The sequence below is a fragment of the Sciurus carolinensis genome, chromosome 7, assembly GCF_902686445.1.
Source record: "Sciurus carolinensis chromosome 7, mSciCar1.2, whole genome shotgun sequence".
Lineage (NCBI taxonomy): Eukaryota > Metazoa > Chordata > Mammalia > Rodentia > Sciuridae > Sciurus > Sciurus carolinensis.
Genome location: NC_062219.1, coordinates 129,979,334 through 129,996,553, shown reverse-complemented (window position 1 = coordinate 129,996,553; position 17,220 = coordinate 129,979,334). Strand labels below are relative to the sequence as shown.

General features: G+C 40.6%; 1 protein-coding gene across 1 annotated transcript; it reads left to right on the top strand.

Moving 5' to 3' along the window:
* Positions 1–1,886: 1,886 nt before the first annotated feature.
* LOC124988683 (vomeronasal type-1 receptor 4-like) lies at positions 1,887–2,663 on the top strand. The gene has a single exon (XM_047558365.1). The coding sequence runs from the start codon at positions 1,887–1,889 to the stop codon at positions 2,661–2,663; it is 777 nt and encodes a 258-aa protein (XP_047414321.1).
* Positions 2,664–17,220: the final 14,557 nt, after the last annotated feature.

Here is a 17,220-nt window from a genome sequence, read left to right as displayed (position 1 = left end):
AGAGACTCCATTTTGATCTGAGACTCCATGTTATGTAGGAAATAAACTTCTCCCATGGGAACACCCCGCCTCTGTGCCCATCATCAGTTACTTGGTGTGACATGTTTAATAATATACAATGGCAACTCCTATGAAGTAAAGAATTGCTCTCTTTTGATTCCTATTGCTCCTAACAATGTACCATGTGAATGGTGATTGTGTGGAATCATTCTTTAGTTTGTACCTAGATAAGGGTCATTTTGACCCACTTCCCCCTCTGTTGATGATCTCATGATGTTAATGTGTAATTTGAATCATAGCAACAGACACTTATGATTAGTGTGATTTTTGGTATAAGAACCCCTACAACCCTGTGGTTGGGGCTGTTCTCCCAATAGCCATTTTTTGGGGCATTGTGTGAGACAGTCAGCTGGCTGCCTTAATAAAAACTCTCAAATTTGGACTTCTCATTGGTGATTGGTCTGTTGTTAAGTTGTGCCCCATAACAATATCAATCAACATGTTTTAAAAGAACTCTTAAAACTCATTGAAAAACAGAAAGAAGCAAGAAAAGGACAGAAAGAAAGAAAGAAAGAAAGAAAGAAAGAAAGAAAGAAAGAAAGAAAGAAAGAAAGAAAGAAAGAAAGAAAGAGAAGAAGAAACAAAAGGTGAGAGGGAGGGAGGAGATCCATCAACATGGAGTAATAATGTCAAAGCCGCCCTGCTCATTAGCAGATGGAGAGGACAGACGTGAGCAAATATGGCTGCTAGGATGACTGCAGACAGGGTTACACAGAAGTTCTAAGGCCAACATGGCCCCATCTGAGTGAAGTCACCTTCCCTCCCTGCGACACCAGGCCCTTGCTATACCAGTCTTCCCTGTGGATTCCTACTCCATAAGCCACTCTCATCTGCACAGTGCACAACACCACAACACCCAGTGAATGCGCTTTTGAGCCCCCTTGATATATATAACATGCCAGATCTGGTCTAGGCCTCCCTGAGAGTCCCTGTGTTCACTGAGTCAGGAACTCAGATCTGTCCTTGGGTCACTGCTAGGTGGCATCTCCTGGTTTCTGCCTCCCTGCAGTCCATATTCTGACTCATTCTGGAGGTGTCTTCCTGGAGACCTTTATCTGATTAACCTTTAACAGCTGAAGTGCTATAGCATGTGTTTATTTGATGTTCATACCAGAATCGTCTCCTGAAAAGTTATGAGGAGTGAAATCACAGAATCAGTTTGAGTTTTAAAAGACAATCCTTAGATGTAGAAGTACATGAATTAAAGATGCAAACTGGACATGGGAGGTGACTCTAGATTGGTCTTACTAATCAAAATGAGGCATACATAGTGAGCAAAGGAAGAGGTATTACAGAAGAAACAAATATTGGGAAATATAAGAGGTGTTGAGTTGGACCCATAAGATTTTGTGTGTATGTTAGATTTTGCAGAGGAAGAGAGTTAAAGATGAGTGGCCTTTGGAATTGACTGTTGGGAATATGGTCAATTAAGCAGAAAACACAGGGGAGCTTTCAGACTGGGAAATTTTAGTTGAATTCAAGAGGAGTTGGGATTTATAATATATGAGATATTTAATGACTTGAACAAGGAGTTCAGTTGTGCTAATGTGGAAATCAAATATAGAAAGTCTGCTTTGCAACTTCACATATTTGTTTCTTCTTCAACAAATGCCTCAAAGGGTACAGAATGTTCTTCCAAGAGTGCCATGGGGAAATGAAAATGTTTTTTGGACAAAACTCTGGTCCACAGCATGTACCATGACCATCTTCAATACAGCAGAAATGTGCTTGACCTAATTGTATTTGCAGGTTTCTATCAGTGCACCTGATGCTATTCTCAGGAAGGATTTCAAAGAACTGAAGTTTTTCTGTCCATAAAATTACAAATGGTTTTGAACATGATCAAGATAACAGTGGTCCTCTTTCTAACTGGATTTGGCATAGTGGGAAATATTTCTGTTTTTGTGAATTGTATGTTCATTTTCTTAGTGAGTTCTGAGAAGAAATCAGTTCATCTTATTCTCATCCACTTGGCTTTTACAAACATCCTAATGCTTTTTTGCAGAGGAATGCAAAAGACAATAGCAGCTTTTGGTTTAAGAAATGTTCTAGATGATGTAGGCTGTAAAACTGTTGTTTACCTGCAGAGGGTGGCCCGTGGCCTGTCCATCTGCACCACCAGTCTCCTCACAGTGGTCCAGGCCATCACCATCAGTCCCAGAGCCTCCAGGTGGAGGAGGCTGCAGCCCAGGTCTGCCTGGCACATCCTTCCCTTGTTGCTCTTCTTTTGGATACTCAATGCTGTGAAAAGCATGAACTTACCATTTTACATCAAATACAACACAATGAACACATCAGAAACTAGGAAAAGTGAGAACTACTGTTATTTTCTGCCTGAAATCTGGATAATCAGATGGATTTTCCTGTTTCTCATGGTCCTTCGAGATGCTGGGTTCCAGGGTGTCATGGGCTGGGCTAGTGGTTACATGGTCTTCCTCCTCCACAAGCACCACCAGCATGTTCGCTACCTTCAGACTTGCAAACTCCACTACAGAACTCCCCCTGAGAAGAAGGCTGCTCAAAGTGTTCTCCTTCTGATGCTCTGTTTTCTATTCTTCTACAGGACAGATTGCTTTCTTTCTTTTATTCAACTGTCCCCTTAGGAAATAATTTCATAACAGTAACTATTCAAGATTTTCTGACCCTTGGCCATACAATTCTCAGTTCTTTTGATCCCTGATCCACAGGGATGGACATCTTTCTAAATGTTGCTCAGTGAGATTTGAGAAAATGTCTATTTCTTCGATCTCTTCAGTAAGGAAATATGTAGAAACTGTTCATAATCCTATAACTTGTACTTAAAAAATCAACCAAGAGTAAATGCATAAGTGTACATTGGCAGATAGCAAGCCTGGTGACCAGCAGCCCTTACCTGAGGCAGAGGTCAAATGGAGCCAGAGGGACCCATCTTTCCTCCCATTCTCCATCCTCACACTTCAGGCAACTGTGGGTTCTATGACCTTCCACCACCAGGCTTCCAGGAGCAAGGGCAGTGAGACAATTGGCATAAATTTGTCAAAATAAATAAAGTGTTCACCTGTGACTCAGGAATTTCACTTGTAGGACCTAATCCTTCAATACATGCTCATTGAAGAATTAAAGTATGAAAAATATCACAAGTTACTTTTAAAACATAACCTAAGTATCCAGCAAGAGGTTCTATTTAACTAACTAATTGAAAATATCCATAAGAATCTATCCATACAACAAAAGGTTGTGGTATCCCCCAAACAATAGGTGAATTAAAAATGTATTGATGGAATACAAAGCAAGGGATTTTAATACAATGGAAGTAAAGCAATGTGAAATAATAGAATTCATAATGGAATATAATGATAAAATTAGTGTGAATGATTTCCATCCTCATTCTGCAAGAATAAGAAGAAACTGAAAGGGTTGTTACTGGTTTAGACAGAAACTAGGTAAATGGAGGCATAATAAGTACGAGTTAAACAAATCTTTCTACATTTTCTGATTTTCTAAACATGTGAATGCATCTGTTTCAAACTATACAAATAAATTGTTAGAAACCCTTCCTGGCTTGTTTTGACTTGTTTATGTATGTCTCTTCTCAGTGTCCTTGTGCTGTCCATATGCTAGCATATGTTCTATTGTCAGAGCTGCAAAATGATCTAGTTCTGCATTAATTTCAATAAAGATCTTTGTTTCCATGTTTCCTAACTTGGAACCAAAATTTTATATTTGGGTAAAATGTATAGTTCTGGCAGTAAGATATCTATTTCAGATCTGGAGGTTAAAGAACGAATTGTGATTATCTGATCTAGAGAACAAGTCAGACCTCTATGCACCAGATGCAAAGCCTTGGTTCTTGTATATAGCAAATAAGACTCTGGTAGGGCTCTTTCATGCTGCAGCTCTGCAGAAACCATGATCAATGGGTCAGGCTACTGGTCCCTGAGGATAAGACCATTTTACTCACTGCTAATGACTATAAGCACATGCTCTTGGGTTTGAATTTGTCAAAGCCCTGGTACAAACCACATCCTCTGGACCTCCAGGTTTTCCTAAGAAGGTATATCTCATGAAGCATCTCCAGCATTCCAGTCTCCCTGAGTCTTTGGACACCTCCCTTTATACCAAGGAGATAGTGATAGTTCAACTTCATTTAGAAGAGGCCACATAGACTCCACTTTCCAGTCTACAATCAACCCAGGAAAATTTATGGCCATTCTGAGTCCTCAAACCAAAATACTGAATTTACTATTCCTTCTCACTGTGTCCACATCATCAATCCATTTGGCCATATCCAACTTTACATGCCTTTTCTCTTTTTTTTTTTTTTTTGATCATCAGGAACAAAATTATTTTTTTTAATTTTATTATAAACAAATGGGATACATGTTGTTTCTCTGTTTGTATTTGAGTAAAGGCATTTGTGTAATCATAAATTTACATAAGGTAATGTTGTTTGATTCATTCTGCCATTTTTCCCTTCACTCCACCCCTCCCACCCCTCTTTTCCCTCTATACAGTCCTTCCTTCCTCCATTCTTGCCCCCCTCCCTAACCCTAACACTAACCCTAACACTAATCCCCATACCTTTTCTCTTGATGTTATAGATTGATATGATTCATTTATATACACACCCCTCCCCATCCTGAGTCACAAAAAAGCTGGTAACTCTTTGTGATATGCAGACAAAAGGTTTCCTGAAAAGTAGATGTCTTTGCTATAAAACCTGTTTGTTGCCAAGTGACAGATAACCACAACTTTATCAACTTCAATTAACAGAAATGTTTTCACTTCATATTTTTATTGTTCAGGAGTTCTGGAAATCTAGTGCTTTTGTTCAGAGTCCCATGAGGTGATGGTGGAGTGGAATTCAGAAGTGAGTCCTAGAGTTCTCTCCAAGGACCATGAAATGTTGGCAGAATTCAGTGTCTATTGTTCAGAACCCAGGGACTCAGCTCTCACAGATTCCTACATTAGGCTCACACACAACCAATCCCATAGACAGTGGATCCCTTCCATGAGGCTGCTCCACAACCATCCATGTCAAGGATGGAGCCTCTGACAGGTGGCCCACCACACTTGACATCACAGCTGGTTACTCCAGGATGGTGATACAACCCATTCACATCATAGCTGGCTGCTCCTGCCCTGAGGCTGTCCACAACTATTCACATCAGACTGCTTACTCTATCCATGAGTCTGCCCCAAAGCACTCACATCACAGATGCTTCCTCTTGCCCTGAGGCTGCTCACAAAATTCACCTCATAGTGAATTCTCTTTCAAGCAATCTGATTAACCTCAGCACTCTGATCTTTGTCTCCTTTCAATGATTCACATTATTAGTCAAACTTAAGAAGGAGAACTCATTTTATAAGTTCTTGGTCAATAATAAGTGACCCTATTTACATCTGCAAACACTCTCTTGTATGTCTTGTATGCCTCATCAGGCAGTCAAATCTAAGTAGTAAAGTTCCACCATATGCTGGATAATCTGACCACAACTATGGGCCATGGCATATCAAGGCCTTTCATGTCAGTGAGGAGGCAAGAATCTTGGGACATTCTTGTAATTCTGTCCACAACCTTTGCTCCCTCTTGACCTGCATTCTCTTACTTTTCCCACAAAATCCAGTAATTTGATCTGTAAATTTACTTTGGTGGCCACATTGAAGATCTCAGGTAAATCAAGATGGTGCTCATCACTTTACCACTGACAGAGGAAGAAGGCAAGATCCAAGGTGGAGGAGAGCCAGTGTGCAGCCAGGCAGGAGAGGAAGACTTCTGTTGGGAGAGGTGTCTGGAAGAGATTCTGTCCCAGGAAAGGCTGTGCTCCTCCATCTGAGTGTGCTTTTTGGACATTTTTATGGCTGTCTGGAGTCATTGACTGTGTTGGAGGTGTGTGCAGCTTTTTTCATGTGATCCAGCAATCCCATTGCTGGTTATATATCCAAAGGTAATGAAATCAGCATATCCAACAGATGTCTGCTCTGGGGAGTCCTCAACGGGCCCCTGTTCCCAGTAACCTAGACATGGAGTCAGTCTGTTGGCAGAGGAGCAGATGATGACAATGGGAGTGACACAATGGAGCACTTGCAGTCATGACAGTGAATCCTGTTACCTTGGATACAGGAGTACCCCGAGGTCACTGTTAGAAGTGGCATAAGTGATGCAAAGAAAGACATGCATAACCTGATCTCATTCACACATGGAATCTAAAGATGTCTAACTGGACAGAGTGCCAGTTATCAGGACTGAGGCTTAGGGGCTGGGGAGGTGTTGGCCAAAGTTATGAAATTTAATTTATGTAGGAGAAAAAATTTAAGATATCCTTTTACAATATGGTGACTGTGATTCAGAACAAGGTTCTGTATTCTTGGCCATTACCAAGAGAGCAGATTTTCAGTACTCTGAATTCAAAAAATATATGAGATAAAGTACACATTATTGAGTTCAACTTAGCTAACCCATAATATATGTGTGCTTCAAACCAGCATGTACACAAAATCTACATTTTGTCCAGTAAATAATAAATATGATAACAAAACACAATAAGTCAAAAGGCAATCTATGCAACAGGTGCAAATCTGGAAAACCATACAACTGATGAAGACTTAATAGCCCAACTTAAAGGAACTCATGAAAATCAATAAAGAGATAAATTAACTTGATAAAAATTATATAAAGCAAATAAACTTTTCTCAGGAGAAGACATAAAATATAACCAGATATATGAAAATCTGTTTACCACTGCTAACAATCTAGAAATAAAAATTAAACCACAGTGTGATGTCTCACTCCCCCTAGAACAGCTATCATCCAAAAGATGATCCATTGGCTAGGGTGTGGAGGAAAGGGCCCTTGTTCCTTAGGGTGAAATGGTAACTAGTAGAGCATTCATGGAAAATCAGTGTGAGGTTTTGAGCTTCCTCAACAATCAAAAATAAACAAGTATGATCTAGGAATCCCATTGCTGAGTACATGGCGATAGGAAGTAAAATCTGTAAGTTGAAAAGGAGTCTACACTACCATGTTCAATGTGGTATTAGTCATGGAATGCAAGATTTGGAAGCTAAGATAAGCAGGAAATGGGGAGATGTCAGTTTCTTATCTGCTTTATAACAGAAATCACTCTGTTCTAAGAACCAAGCCCAGGATCTTCCATGACTGACACTTAAGCAAAGGCTTTGGAGGCCCAGGTTTTCATTTGGACTCTTCCCCTTACTTCTTCATAGACCTTCTTCCTGCTGCTGATAAGCATTCACAAGGTTCTCATGGACCAGCAGGTGAGGGAGGAGTAAGGGAAGGGACTCAGAAGTGTGCTACCCAGGAGCACCAGGTCCAGTTCAGACAAAAACCAGGGAATCTGCTCACCTTTTCCAAAATGAAGGCTGTGGCTCACCTATCCACCTGGTCACTGCTTCACTGGACTCTGAAGTTCCACATGAAGAAAACTTATCCACAGCAAGGCACTACCTTGCATTCAAAGTCCCAGAACTGTGGGGTGTGGGGACCTCATGCCAAAGCACCTAAACATAAGGTGCTATTTCTGGAGGATGGCATGTTTTCATAAAGGAGGAAACCACAGACACTACAGAGGTTTGAGGACAGCTAAGAATGTCACTCTTACCTGCAGGTTCAGAGCAACCAATCAGGACCTGTCAAATGCCAGAGGTGCAAAGCAAGCATCTGGATGTCAACAGGACTCTCTTTACTCCAACACCAGTACAGAGGGCAGGAGAAACAGGATGCCTAGTGTCTCCAGCATTATTTGTATCCATGTGGTAACCCCTGTCCAAACTCAAGGTGAGAGCTGATTTAAATCTACTCTCCCTGGCACCAGGGACTGCATTTTCTTCTCACATTTTCCAGAAAGTCATTATTTCTACTAGTTCTTACAAATCAATTGCAATTTGGGTAATATTTTAGTCAGCTTTTTGGTCACTGTGACTGAAAGATTTGACAAGACCAATTATAGGAGGAAAAGTTTACCTGGGGCTTACAGTTTCAGAGGTCTCAGAGGTCCAACTCCATTCTTCTGGCCTGAAGTGTGGCAGAACATCATAGAGGCAGGATGTGGAAGAAGCAAAGAGAGAGACTTCTCCCACCAAGTACAAAATATAAACCCCAAAGGCAAGGCTCCAGGGACCCAACTACTCTGGCCACACCCCACCTGCATCATTCTCCACTCAGTTAATCCCTATCAGGGTGTCAATGCACTGACTAGGTGAAGGCTCTCCTAACCCAATCACTTCACCTCTAAAGCTTCTTGCACTGTTTCACACAGGAGCTTTTGGGGGGACACCTCATCTCTAAACCATAACAGGTAATAAATGAACAGGACTGGATAGTTACTGATTAATTGAAAGAATAAATTGAATGCAGCAAACATTTTTACTATGAAATATAAATTCAAATTGAAATTGAATATATGCATTAGATCAATAAATAAAACTTAACATGGATTCCACATTTGGCTCACCTGTATCACTTAATGGTTTGAGAAATCTGAGTTTAACTAGAATTTTCATTACCTCCTTAAATTTTAGGTGGAAAACCTTGATAAACTAACCAAATATTAACATTTTGATGACTCCTGGGGGAAAATTGTTCAGAAACTTTACTCTCATCAGAGGGATTCCTTGAGGTCAGTGATATTTCTTCTGGGGAACTTCCAAAAACAATCCTTGTTAGAGCCCATGGTCTTGGATGCCCTCAGCAATAACACCTATTGGCATCAGATCTGCCATTTTGCTGCCTCCAGTATTCTGCCCCCCCCACCATTTTACAAGTCAGATTGTCAGTCTGTGAACAACCTAGCTGGCCATTGATCTGCTGGAGAGCCTGCAAACATTCTTGACAGTCACTGGTTCAGATTGTTATCCCACAAAGTTCCTAGCCAGTCATTGGTCTGTTGTTATTAGCCTGCAAAATTCCAATACTTGAGAATAGCTCCCCTGTCTCTCTCTCTCTCTCTCTCTCTCTCTCTCTCTCTCTCTCTCTCTCTCTCTCTCTCTCTCTCTCTCTTCACTCTCACTTGCTTCATCTTCCTCTCCTCCTCCTCTGTCTCTTTCTCTCTGTCTCTCTCTGTCCTCTCTCTCTCTGTCTCTCTCTCTCTCTCTCTCTCTCTCTCTCTCTCTCTCTCTCTCTCTTTCACACACACACACACACACCCTGCTGGCTGACAAGACAATCTGCCTCTCCACTTAATAAAATCTCCTGTATAAGTTCCCACAATCAGAGTGGTTGTTCTGGGTAATATCAATGATGCCATGAGTAGGATGGACTCTTCTATCACCACTTAGGCACATGGAATTCCATTTGATGCCCCAGATGCTGATTTTACCATTTATTCACCTGGATGCTCTCTTTCACATGCAGACATCAGTCTCTTTTGGTAAGTGGCTTCTCCCTGGTTTTCCGTTACCTGGGAAGTGACCATTAAATGTCCAGTACCCCTGAGATTCTCCACAGGTCAGGGGAACTCCCAGTCATGGTTCTTTCAACTATGGCTGAATCCCTATACTGATTGCTGGATTGCTTCCAGGCTGATGGGAGGACTCTTTCCTGAGAAGCAGGAAAGCTCCAGACTGATGGGGGATTCTTTCCTAAGAGGACAGCCTCTTGCAAGACCTACTCCAGCCCTGGGTTCTCTCTGTGACTTTTTTTCTCTATGAAGGCCCTAGTGCTGGACACCCAGGTACCCTTCAGGTTAAGCCTTGATGCTTACTAGTGGTAGTGATGACTCCCTGGTTAACTCATCCTTCACTCTGGTGAGTCCCTGGGGCCAAGGGACAACTTGCCTCTTTACTCACCAATTCCTCTTGCAATGGGCAGCTCACTCTCAATCCCAACCCAAACCCCCCTGGGTTGCCTCTTAGTTAACTTAAGAGTCCCTCTGCCTCACCTCAGACTTCAAACCAAACTGAACTTTACATCTCAACATTTTTACGGATTTTAATTCATGTGTGTGCTCAAGGAAATGGAAAGAGAATTCCTTACATTCAAGTTTTCTCTTTCTAACAATCTTTTTACTTCCTATAAACCTGAACACTCTCTCTCTCTCTCTCTCTCTCTCTCTCTCTCTCTCTCTCTTCTCTCTCTTCTTCTTCTTCTTCTTTTTCTTTTTCTTCTTCTTCTCCCTCCCCCCTCTCTCTGCCTTTCTCTTTCTCACTCTGTCATGCTATTTTACAAAAAAATAATTAATGGCCATTATCATTTTTCTTCTAAGACTCTTGTTTTGTTTTTCTTAAATACTATATTTTTTGAGCTCACAATTTTGATTCTACATACCTAGAATAAAGGTTTTTTGATCAGTTCTGTTTTTATTCATCTCTAGAGATATTTTTGAACATCTGTTGCATGGCAATGGAGATTCACCTATAAAAATCTATAAGGACTTTGCTTTTGTGATAAGTTTATATCCTGTTGTCTGATATTGTTTTGTCTGTCTACATAAGTGGGTCCAAATATAGCACTCACGAATTAAAATTAAAAGAGGACCCAGAAACCTATAATTCACATTATTTTAAAAAGGTCAATTTAAAATTGGGTTAACAGATGAAAGTAAAATGTCTTTAAAATTACTTACCTCACAAGTCTCTAGGTGGTCAAATTAATAAAAAGTTGATATCTATAAAATATCTAATATTAATTGTTTCTAGGAGTTTTCTTCAACAGGAAAGAGACAAAAGATACTGTTTAATATACTTATCTGATGTCTTTTACAGTAAAATAAGTACATTAGATTTGACATATATAGGATTACTCAAATGTGCTTGTTAGAGACATCTGATTAATTTACAAATTTAAAATGTTGTTAAATAAGATCAAGTACTCTTAACTTCTTAAATTCCATGAAGTAACATACTTTAACATTACTGATGTTTTCAAATATTGGTAAATAAAAGAGGTTTAAAATTGCTTTGTGTCATCACTAAATCAAAGTTACTAAGACTTAAGTTCTAACTGGTATAATTCTATATACAAAGGAATCCAAAATTTCAACTGTGTTTCAATTATAGTACTGTAAGGGAATTTCCACGAATCCACATTGAACACGGGAAATCACATAAGGGAATTTATTAAGCAAACAGTGTCTCCCTGCAGGGTAAGAGAGAAAATGAGAGGAAAAGAGAAAGGAAAAGAAAGGGTACGTGCTAGAGAGAGGGGAAAGTCAGAAGGATAGAGAAAAGTGTGTAGGACAGACAGAAGAATGGGAAAAGATGGTGGGGAAGCTATAGTAAACAGTTGAATTCCGCTGGGCTAACAGGGGACCAATATCGGAGAAGAATACTTGCAAGCTGACTGATGAACCAATAGCTAGCCAGGATGTTCACAGATTGACAAGTGGTTGGGAGGTGGAGAAAATTACTGCAACTGATGGACAGGGGAGTAGCTTTATACATTACAAGTACTGTACATAAAAATATTTCATCTTATTAGAAAGGAGTCATTTATTGAAATTCAGAAATTTCATAAGAGTTGTTTCAGAATGTGACCAAAAAGGGCCAACACATAGGAAAGAAAAATAAAAAGTTCTAGAAATGAAAACATATTTAAGAAGGAAGAAGAAAATGTTTCTGGGTACGAAAGTCTTTCTGTGATGAAATCTGGGATGGGATCCATGGTCATTACCTGTTGGCTCTCCCCTCACGGGGATCTGAGCTGCCTTGACCATGTCCCCTCATCCCTGATCCATCATAGGGTGTTTCTGCCTCTTGCTGTTGCTGACCTCCTCGCCCACCACAGAATTCGACCCTTGACAGCTTTCCCTCTACTGGTAGTGAGTCCTCCAATTCTTCTACAGTGACCCTGAACTCTCTCTCTCTCTCTCTCTCTCTCTCTCTCTCTCTCTCTCTCTCTCTCACTCTGAAAACCCCAGCACTGGGTCAGGGTCTCCCTTGCTTAGCCACAGACCTGTCAGGCATAGTGACCACCCTCACTGATGATCTGCTCCTATGTGGGAAATCAGGGAGGTGGTGGGGACGCCCCTTCCCTTCCTGTTTCCCTTCTCCAGGCTGCTGAGAACTCTTAGAAATTAACTCTGCCCAATCTAAAATTCTCTGCAAAGCCCACCCCCTTGACTGTCTCCTCAAAAACATTCAGCCTCTCCATTTGACTCCAGATCTCAAACCTCACAGACTCATTTTCAATTGCAACATAGTTCAACCCCAATATAAGTTAGAAATATCATTTAATGTTCCAAAACTGGACCTGTTAGCGCCTGATTTGTTTAAGGCTAATATCCTGAAACATGAAAACATTTTGCCACTTTGCCACACAAAAGGAAAGTTCTATCTCAACCTTACCTTGATATATATTTTGGATGTTATGTCATTCTGTCAACTAACAATCACATAGACTCAGGAAACAATACATGTAAACTTTGTACAATGATGTTTAAAGAGGAGGCAAAGATCAACTTCAAAACTAGAATGGTTTACCTAAGATTTGTAAAAAACCACACCTTACCTGAGATAATGCTCTGCCTCTCACCCTATTGCATGTCAGAATGGCTCCAAAGAAAGCCAGACTTCAGCTTATTTAAAGTTACATTCAAAATATTGCTTTTTGTTGTACAATTACTGTGATCTCAAGCAGGGAAATAATTTATAGCTCAGTCAAAATGAAAGATAGCTATTATACAAACTAAATGTTTTACTGTATTTAATTCCATTTTGTATTTTCCTTGTAAACTCTATAACTGTTGTCTGATTAATGTTTTGTTTTACAGAAGTACTGCTTCAAGAACAAAAAACCTAAATTAATTTGAGAGAATAACCAATCACCTATAGGAAAGATAAGATAATATAGACACCAATTAAATAAAAGTGGGTAAATAACTGTAGAGTCATAAACATTTAAGCCCAGTACTCTTACTTTATGACTGGTGAGACTGGCTTACTGGATGCTTGAGATCAAACTTAGAGACTGAGATTAAAATACAGGGACCAAGAAAACCAATACTTGGTTCTTGCCCTCTAAGTCAGCCAGAACCCAGGGAGTGAGAAGACTTCTCTAAGAAGCTTTGCAATTCTGGGCCACATGACCTCCCGATCAGGAAGATTAATGAGACCAATAGAGGAGGAGAAGCCAATCAATGCACCTGCTGCAAAAAGGAGGGTCATTGAAAAAGGCAGACATTCCTGATGCATCCAAGGGAAGCCACCTCATCAAGGACACCCTACCTACCCAATGGCACTAAAGGAACTAAGAAGCTGCTCTCAAGTTCTCCATGAGTAACCACTGTGGGAACTCAGCTGACCCTTAAAAACAGATAAGAACAAGGGCAATTTTACCAGCTTGATCTTGGATGCCTCACAAAACAGATAAAACCAAAACAGCCATTCCTGGCCATTAAAAAGAAGAAACAATAGTTAAACCTAACTTAAGATGAACACTTATGTTAGCCCCAAGAATAAGTAAGAATGGAGGCTGCTAAAGAGATTCTTAGGCAGGAGTACCTGATAACCATTGAGAGAAACTGCCAGAGTGAGAAATTTTGGATCATTTTAAGGTCTACAGATCTACCTAAACAGGACCATGGCTGCTAAATTGCCTACAGAAGTTTGTACAAGATCAGATACATAATTCTGGAGCTTGTGGACACACACAAATTCACCAACCAATCAATCAACTTCTTCTTCAAAACTACCAGCCCCTGACACCCAAAGCTGAAACCTGTGATTCACTGTTGACACCTCCAGTTCCAAAAACTCTGATCCCACCTAGAACCCTCTCCAATCCCACCTAGAGCCCTCCCGATCCCCTTTGCTGCAGAAGACTTGTTTGGATAACCCTAAGATGGCTGATGGCATTGAGCCAAGAGGTGGCGCATAGTTAGTGTTAACACGGCATGATCTACTTTTGTCTGATTAGCTAATGTCTCTTTTGTGCTAGTGGTCAACAGATATTCCTCATTCTTTCTTGATTGATACCAAGGGGTGTGCTTCAATTGTGCTAATCCTAAGCTGATTGGCTGCCTTAGGTATATAAACATGCACCTATAGGAAGCACCTCAGATAAGCAGCACCTCTGATAGATCACAGAATGAAGAATGAATATCGCAGAACACGGGGGTCGCAGGTTGTAGGAAATTAGGCCACACGCCACACGTTGCAGGCCGCATGCTGCATGCCACACCTCCAAGAAGCAACCCACCTTTAAGAAGCAGTAGAACTTTGATAAGCGTAGACCTCTGAAGGAGTAGCACCTCTAAAATTGGGTGGAGTCTTTCTTCCTCTAAGCAAAGTCTCTTTTCCTCTAAGCAAAGTCTTTCTTCCTCTCAAAGTCTCTCTTCCTCTAAAACTAAAAGTAAGCAAAGCTTTCCTTCCTCTATAAACTAGCAAACAAGCAAACAAGCAAGGAAGCAGCTCAGTAATAGAAGTAGTTCAGTTCAAGTCCACTTCTGGTAAATTACCGTGAGATTTTTGCTGTGGGTGGCATCAAATGGTGGCCTGTACAGGGAAAGAGAAAGGGAAATCGGCACAGTGGGGAAACAGAGGAGCCTCGCATGCATAGGGTGAGGGAAAATTTCAAGTCCGCCTCCAGGAATTGGTACAGCGGGTAAACTGAGGAGCCTCGCAGGAATAAGGCGAGGGGAAGTAGGAGCCTTGCAAAAGTCTCTGGCCAGAGCAGTTTAAGGATGAGGTATAGTAAGAAAAACTGGGGTTGGAAATTTCAAAGACCCAAATGATTAAGGTTAAAAAAGAGGTATTAAAAGGTAATGACACGACAGTGAAGGAAACTGTTCAACAAAGAGAACAAAGTGAGGAACAATTAAGTGGTAGTGACTTTAAAATCACTCAAATAATTTAAAAACAAAGGAAAAAAATAAGGGAGAGCCAAATCTTATTCAACCTTCTGCCCCACCATGGGAGGATCCTCTAAGACTATTCAGGACCTTTCTAAGAGCTTAGATGCCCTTGAATACAAAGAACCTCAAAATTCATGGAACTTCCCTGTATTTGAGGATCAAAATAGATAGAGATACCATCAACCATTAGACTTTAAAACCATTAAAAACTTTATATAGGCAGTTATGATGTATTAACCTCAGGCGCCATTTACCTTAAGTATCCTTGAGTCTTCGAGGAATTTAAATTTAACTCCTAATGATTGGAAACAGTTGTGCAGAGCAGTGTTATCTGGAGGACAATATCTGATTTGGAGAGCTCAGTGGCAAGAAATATCTGTTGAAACTGCTTGCAGAAATGCAGCAGTGGGGTTTCCTGATAGAAATGTTTATATCCTAATAGGAGAAGGCCAATACACTCCAATAGATATATAAAATCAATATGATCATGGAGTCTATGCCCAGATATATACAGCAGCAACCAAGGCCTGGAAAACTTTACAGGGAACCAGTGATCTCCAAGGCAGTCTGTCCAAGGTTATACAGGGATCCAATGAACCATATGCAGAATTTGTGGATTGCCTCTTACAGTCGGCAAGTAGAGTTTTGGGGGAGGTAGAGACAGCTATGCCTTTGGATATCCAGCTAGCCTATGAAAATGCTAACAAATTTTTCCAGAGGTTATTAGGCCCTGGAAAAATAAAAAGGGACCTTTCTATCTATATAAAACTTTGAAAAGATATCAATGAGGCAGTGATTACAGGAAATGTAATTGCTGCAGCTATGAGAGGTGCTTCTCCTTTAAACACCTTTGGAGGGGCTCGCCCTAAAGTCTGCTTCCTATGTGGACAGCCAGGCCATATCAAAAGGTAATGCCCTAATAAAAGACAAGAGATGACTATAGTAAAATCTGTTACACCTCTTGTCCCAGGTTTTTGCCCAAAGTGCAGAAAAGGAAGCCACTGGGCTAATAAGTATAGATCACGCACAGATATTAAGGGGAATGCACTTCCTAGTAATTCAAAAAATGGGGCACAGGGCCCTTGGCCTCGGGGCCCACAAATGTACGGGGCTTTAGAGGGGAACAACATCAGATCACGAATTCGGATGATTCCTTGATGTAATCCTTCCTACCCGTTGACTCCCTTATCAGAGGAACAAAAGGAAGTGCAGGATTGGACCTCTGCTCCATCATCCGAATAGTATTAACACCTGAGATGGGAGTTCAATTGATTCCTACTGGAATCCGAGGACCCCTCCCACCTGGCATGGCGGGGCTTCTCTTAGGGCAGAGTTCAACTACTAGAGCAGGGCATCAAGTACTCCCTGGAGTTATAGACTCTGATTTTCAGGGGGAAATTAAAATAATGCTTAGTTCCCCTCGTGGTATTATTGCTGTTAATCCTGGTGACAGAATTGCTCAATTACTCCTCCTTCCTAGTCTTCATGAATCATTTAGATTTTTATCACAAGACCGAAACAAAAGAGGCTTTGGTTCCACCAGTACAGGACTTATGGTTTGCTGGGCTCAAGATTGTTCAAAGAGACCTATGTATAAACTCAAAGTACAGGGAATTGAATTAGAAGGTCTACATGATACTTCCATTATCAATTCTCAACATTGGCCAAAACAGTGGCCTTTACAAAGGGCATTATGTACTCTAAAAGGTCTTGGATATTCTAATAGCCCAGAACAGAGTGCAAAGATTTTAAAATGGGAAGATGATGAAGGACATCAGGGAATGTTTCAGCATTATGTTTTGTCCTGTTTGCCAGTTACCTTATGGGGAAGAGATGTATTACAGCAATTGGGAGTATGTCTTACCCCTGAGCCTATAGGCTCAAGTGATGAAGGTTGGATGTTAATGAAAAAACAAGGGTATATTCCAGGCAAAGGATTAGGCAAAAATTTACAAGGAAACCTTGAACACATTAAGGCCAGAAAAAATCAGACTCAGGCAGGGTTAGGATATTTTCCTTAGGTGCCACTGAGATTAATATCTTGAAAATACCATGGCTTTCTAATAAACCAGTTTGGGTCCCTCAGTGGCCCCTATCTAAAGAAAAGTCACAGGCGGCCCAACAATTAGTACAAGAACAATTGAAAGCAGGACATATAGAGCTTTCCACTTTTAATTTATCATTAAAAAGAAATCAGGGGAATGGAGACTTTTACATGACCTTAGAGAGATTAATAAACTATGCAAATTATGGGTCCTACTCAGTCTGGACTTCCTAATCCTATAGCCATTCCAACCTGATAGCTATTGACATAAAGGATTGCTTCTTCTCTATTCCTCTACATCCTGAAGATGCTCCCATATTTGCTTTT

What these genes read in the sequence shown, in the direction of transcription:
- LOC124988683 (XM_047558365.1), top strand. Translation starts at nt 1,887, where the DNA reads ATGGTTTTGAACATGATCAAGATAACAGTGGTCCTCTTTCTAACTGGA.